Here is a 6,585-nt window from a genome sequence, read left to right on the forward strand (position 1 = left end):
ATTGGCCGAGGCCCATGGGGCGAGATCCGACCTGGCTGACCAGCCTCTACCCAGCCCGGACCACATCTGGTTCACGGATGGAAGCAGCTTTTTGCATCAAGGAGAACGAAGAGCGGGCGCGGCAGTCACCACAGAGAATCAGGTCGTCTGGGCCCAGGCACTCCCCCCTGGAACTTCCGCGCAGAGGGCAGAACTCATAGCACTCACGCAGGCTCTAAAATTGGCAGAAGGTAAGAGGCTCACCGTGTATACAGACAGTCGTTATGCCTTCGCCACTGCCCATATACATGGAGAAATTTACAGACGGAGGGGGCTGCTTACCTCCGAAGGGAAAGACATTAAAAATAAGGAGGAAATCCTCGCTCTCTTAAGGGCTCTTCATCTGCCTGCCGCCTTAAGTATCATACATTGCCCTGGACACCAAAAAGGGGATTCTTTTGAAGCAAGGGGCAATCGAAGGGCAGACTTGGCTGCCCGAGAGGCGGCCCTGACCACAGACACCACTAACCTCCTGGCTCTAGAGCCCACCAACGACCATCCCTCCCCCTCATGGGACTATGAACAAAGAGACATCCAAACCCTAGAGAAATTGGGAGCCACAAAGGAACCAAACGGGGATTGGACTTATGAAGGAAAGACTGTCATCCCCTACCGGGTAACCAAGTACCTAGTGACATTTTTACATAAGATGACACATCTGAGCTCCAAGAAGATGCGGGAGCTCCTCGAACGGGAAGAGGAATTCAATTTCCTTTTGGGGAAGAATGATATTCTAAAACAGGTAACTGAGCAATGTGATGCGTGCGCCCGAGTCAACGCATCCAGACTGAAGCTTCCTCCCGGGAACCGGGTCAGAGGCTACCGGCCCGGAACACATTGGGAGATAGATTTCACTGAGATTAAACCAGGTAAATATGGATACAAGTATCTATTAGTTTTTGTAGACACCTTTTCAGGATGGGTTGAAGCCTTCCCTACTAAACATGAAACAGCCAAGATCGTTACTAAGAAATTGCTTGAAGAAATCTTTCCCCGTTATGGGATGCCTCAGGTACTGGGAACAGACAATGGGCCCGCCTTCGTCTCCCAGGTAAGTCAGTCAGTGGCCACCTTGTTGGGGATTGATTGGAAATTACATTGTGCTTATAGACCCCAAAGTTCAGGACAGGTAGAAAGGATGAATAGAACAATCAAGGAGACTTTAACAAAATTGTCGCTTGCAACTGGCACTAGAGACTGGGTCCTCCTACTCCCCCTAGCACTCTACCGCGCTCGTAATACCCCTGGACCACATAGGCTCACACCCTTTGAGATCTTGCATGGAGTACCTACTCCTATCATTAACTTTCTTGATCAAGATGTCTCAGATTTTGCTAACTCCCCTTCTCTCCAAGCTCATTTACAGGCCCTCCAACTAGTACAACGGGAAGTCTGGAAACCCCTTGCTCAAGCTTATAAAGACCAGAGGGACCATCCTGCCATTCCCCATTCCTACCAGATCAGGGACACACTCTGGGTCCGGCGTCACCAGACCAAGAACCTCGAACCCCGCTGGAAGGGACCCTACATCGTTTTGCTTACGACCCCCACTGCACTCAAAGTAGACGGCATTGCAGCTTGGATACATGCTTCTCATGTAAAACCAGCCCGACCCACCAATTCAGCCACTGCATCAGAATGGACCGTACACCGCACTCAAAATCCTTTAAAGATAAGACTCTCTCGTACACCCTCCTATTGATTGTTTGCCTGTTTACTCCCCATGTAGCAACTAACCCCCACAGGGTTTATAATATCACCTGGAAAATAGTCAATCTAGGGACCGGGGAAATAGCCAACCTCAGCACTTATATAGGGACTCTACATGATGGGTTCCCTCCTCTCTATGTCGACCTATGTGACTTAGTAGGGTCTGATTGGGATCCCTCTGACCAGGAACCATTCCCAGGGTACGGATGCCACCACCCTGGGGGAAGGATAGGAACAAGAAGCAAGGATTTTTATGTTTGCCCCGGCCATAAACCAACTCATGACTGCGGGGGGCCACAGGAAGGGTACTGTGCAAGCTGGGGATGTGAAACCACAGGGGAGGCTTACTGGAAACCCTCTTCCTCTTGGGATTTCATCACTCTCAAATGGAGGGAGATCCCAGGGTACGCAGGGAAAGGACCATGGAGATGTGGGCAAAGAGCCTGCGGACCCTGTTATGATAGTGCCAGAGGGGGAGGTTTTCAAGGCGCCACCCCCGGAGGAAAATGCAACCCTCTCATCCTAAGGTTCACAGATGCTGGAAAAAGGACTACTTGGGATAGTCCTAAAGTCTGGGGACTCCGGCTGTACCGAGCAGGGAAAGATCCGGTGACCTTATTCTCCCTGTACAGACAAATTACTCCCCTAAGCCAACAATCAGTCGGGCCAAACACAGTAATAGCGGACCAGAGAGCCCCAACCCAATTCCAAGTCCCTGAACCCCCTACCGTTCCTAAAGCTATCACTCCTACACCAGGTGCTGTCATCTTCTCCCCCACCCCAGACGCCCTAAACATCGAGATAACCAGAGACCCTCCAGGTACCGGAGATAGATTATTACAATTAATCCAAGGAGTTTACCAAGCCTTAAATTTTTCAGACCCCAACAAGACTCAGGAATGCTGGTTATGCCTAGTTTCCCGGCCCCCATATTATGAAGGCGTGGCAATACTGGGCAACTACTCCAACCAGACCTCAGCACCTACCAGTTGTGGAGCTGCTATGCAGCACAAGCTCACAATATCTGAGGTCTCAGGAAAGGGGCTATGCATAGGCAGGATTCCTCCCTCACATCAAGAATTATGTAACCAAGTAGAGCCATTATCTCAGGACAGCCGATACCTTGTTGCCCCTTATGGAACTTATTGGGCTTGCAGTACTGGGTTGACTCCCTGTGTCTCTACCACTGTTCTCAACACCACCATTGACTTTTGTATATTGATAGAACTTTGGCCCAAAGTCACATACCACCAACCTGAATATGTTTACAGCGTACTAGGGAAATCAACCCGATATAAGAGGGAGCCAATATCCTTTACCGTGGCCCTATTATTAGGAGGGATAACAGTGGGGGGCATAGCAGCCGGCATAGGGACCGGAACCGTTGCCCTACAGGGAATTAATCATTTTAAGCTTCTACAACAAGCCATGCACACGGATATCCAGGTCCTAGAAGAGTCAGTCAGTGCACTCGAGAAATCCTTAACATCACTCTCTGAGGTGGTCCTGCAGAACAGACGAGGATTAGATTTATTATTTTTACAGGAAGGGGGGCTATGTGCTGCCCTCAAGGAAGAATGCTGTTTTTATGCAGATCATACAGGAATAGTTAGGGACAGCATGGCCAAACTTAGGGAAAGGCTAAAGCAGAGGCAACAGCTATTTGAGTCTCAACAAGGATGGTTCGAAGGATGGTTCGCTAAGTCCCCCTGGTTGACTACCCTTATATCCACGCTCATGGGACCTCTGGTTATTCTATTTTTGATCCTCATATTTGGTCCCTGCATTCTGAACAAACTGACTCAATTCATCAGAGAACGACTATCTGTTGTACAGGCCTTAGTCTTAACTCAACAATACCATCAGCTAAAGCAAATAGATCCAGAGTATCCAGAGACCTCTGAATGAAAGATTCCATTCAGTTACAAGAGAAATGGGGGAATGAAAGACCCCTGCCCCTTAGCCCTTTCTTTCTCAAGTTTGTCTCCTCTTCCTCCTGTCGGCGGCTTCCCCGATCCCCACCCCCGGCGGCCTTCCCCCGCCACCCACCCGCACGCCCGGCCCGAGAACAAGCACCAGGTGGGCCAGCCCGAGAACGAGCACCAGGTGGGTCGGCACGAGAACAAATACCAAGTGAGCCGGCCTGGAGCCCTGCCCCTGAGCCCCCGCCCGAAGAGAAACACTCCGTCCCAAGGTCTCCGCCCCCAAGGTCAGCCATCAGGAAGCGGAGGGGGGGAATTGAGTCTGCTGTACCAGACACCAGACACCAGACACCAGACCTTGAGAATATGCTGATCTGGAATGGCTCTGTGTCTCATTTGAACCATCCAATAGAAATGATTCTGTATTTCGCCTCATTTGAAAGACTCTATGTTTCACCTCATTTGAATAACTCTGTACTTTGCCTCATTTGAATAACCCTGTATAGCGCCTCATATACATTGACCAATGGGAATAGCTCTGTACAATGCCTCATTAGAATTATCCAATAGAATCCCTGCTCCTAGCTTGCGCCTTTTTCCCTATATAAGGACCCCTTTCCCTTGGCTCGGGGCGCTTGGCCTCACAGAAGCTAAGTCGCCCAGGTACCCGTATCTCCAATAAAGCCTCTTGCGGTTTTGCATCCAAGCTCGTGGTCTCGCTGATTCCTGGGTGCGGGTCTCCTTCTATGAAAGTACCTCTTCGGGGGTCTTTCAGTCTCAACTCTGATTGGTCCCCCACAGGGTACAGTCTGTGTTTTTTCCTGGTTATTTTAAAGCTGAGGCCTAGTCCCAGAACTGTTAGCCTGTAGCCTGTCATGGATGCACTAATGTTAAGTTAGGCTTCTTCATTCCCCTTTTCAAGTAACTAGAGAGGACACAATCATGGGTCCTATGTGTCCAGGGTTTTTAGGGGATGATATTGAGACCAGAGGACCATAGGTTGGACTATGTTGATTCTTTCCCACACAAATACTGTCAGCCTGCTAATCAAGCAGGGTCCCAAGGTCAGTAAGAGGATAAGGATTTAAGTGGTCTGAGTAGTGCTGAGAGTAGGGTGGTTTGCCAAGGGGGCCAATTAAAAAGACCCTCATACCATCCAGACTGTTCCTGGATCCCCCACTCTCTGACTTTAATATTTTTTACTATAGCCATTGAGTCATGAATAAACTCTGAGTGACTGACATAAAAACAACATTCTGGCTGGGCATTGGTGGCACACGCCTTTAATCCCAGCACTCGGGAGGCAGAGGCAGGTGGATCTTTGTGAGTTCGAGACCAGCCTGGTCTACAAGAGCTAGTTCCAGGACAGCCTCCAAAGCCACAGAGAAACCCTGTCTTGAAACAAAACAAAACAAAACAAAACAAAACAAAACAACAACATTCTTCCCCAAGTGCAGCACAGAGTACTACTTGCTGTATAAAAAGAAGATCCAGGCTTCATCTATTCTGTGGGGTTATTTCAGCTAGGAACTCTAGAGATTTTTCTAGTTTACCAATCTAGTCCCCAATGTGAACCAAGTCTGAATTTATGGCTTGTATTTTTTTGTCTTGTAATATTAATATTGAGGTCCCTATACCTGTGGCTCCTTCCAACCCAAGTCCAATCAAACTGTGAGCATTATTGTGGCTGTCCCTATGGCCCTCTTAGATTTGGAGGGGAGAGACAGGGCTAATTCCATCTGAGTCTTTTCATAGTATTTTATGGTAGGGAAGAACTGGACCAACATACAGTACCCCTTTCTTGCATTTGGTACTGTACCATGAATACATAATGAATTTAATTCTGCATGGTCAAGGTTTTACTTTTGCTGAACTAACCCAGAATGATTGACATGTAAGCAACAGATTTTCTCAAAAGGGAATTTGCCTTTGACTTAGCATTTTCAGCCTGTTAAGAAGACAGTGATAATATACTCTTTTCTGTAACTGCTTCCAGCTGAAATTGGGGTATTGGTTGTCAGGGCCCAGGAAGGCTGAAAGGCTAGTCAAAGACTTGACAAAGGGACATTTAACAGAAGCAGGGACAGGGAGCAATCACACCAGCTGGACTGGTTTACATCAGCTTTCAGCAACTTTGCAGTCCACAGGTGCTCTCTGGATAGTATCTGTTAAATCTGCTGAGATAAATACAGACTAAGGACAAAAGTTAAAATTTAGGAGCTTTAAAGAAAACTTGTTATTTGGAATTTTTATTTATCTGGAGTCTGCTTGACCTGGGATGGGTAGATTTAAGCCTTATGATATGAATTTTTAGTTTACCAAAGGAGATACAAGTTTTAGGCATATTAGCATTTTCATTGTACTGAAATCCATGTTTGTAAAGAAAGAAGTAAAAAAAAAAAAGTGTCTGTAAAATAGCTGGAAAAGATTTACACCTTGGAGACCTACCAAAAGCTATGGCTTTGGGTTAGCCTGATGAAAAACATCTTTAAATCTATACTTATAAGACAACAAAAAAATTAAAATCTTGAGCTTATGAGTGAATAGTGAGTGATCAGTGCTCTATTAGTTTACCCAAACTTCTTTTATTAGTGTTAAAACTCTAAACCTCTGAAATCTCAGCATAGCAATATACTTTTAGTTGAGTTGTGAATCATACAGGGTGCATAAGATTAAAGCCCAAGGCCATTTGTCTTGTCAAGCTTTTATGTTCCTCTGACTATTAAGAGAACATACAGAGAAACATAACCAGAAAGATCTATTATACATGCCAATTTCATGGCTCTCTGCAATTTTTTCTGCATTATATTTGTTAGCATTTGACATTATATATATGAAGTAATTTTATTATTATTATATTTTTCTGAACATTATTAGAAAGTGTATCTTACCAGAGACAGGAATAGTTATTATT

General features: G+C 46.4%; 1 protein-coding gene across 1 annotated transcript; it reads left to right on the forward strand.

Annotated features, from left to right (window-relative positions):
• Positions 1-1,662: 1,662 nt before the first annotated feature.
• On the forward strand, positions 1,663-3,672 carry LOC118239666 (MLV-related proviral Env polyprotein-like). Its single transcript, XM_035452871.1, has one exon. It carries the CDS (start codon positions 1,678-1,680, stop codon positions 3,655-3,657), a length of 1,980 nt encoding a protein of 659 aa, XP_035308762.1. The 5' UTR covers positions 1,663-1,677; the 3' UTR covers positions 3,658-3,672.
• Positions 3,673-6,585: the final 2,913 nt, after the last annotated feature.

Source organism: Cricetulus griseus (assembly GCF_003668045.3).
Source record: "Cricetulus griseus strain 17A/GY chromosome 1 unlocalized genomic scaffold, alternate assembly CriGri-PICRH-1.0 chr1_1, whole genome shotgun sequence".
NCBI lineage: Eukaryota > Metazoa > Chordata > Mammalia > Rodentia > Cricetidae > Cricetulus > Cricetulus griseus.

Excerpts from the sequence above, each read along its gene's own strand:
- LOC118239666 (XM_035452871.1), top strand. The coding sequence starts at position 1,678 with ATGGACCGTACACCGCACTCAAAATCCTTTAAAGATAAGACTCTCTCG.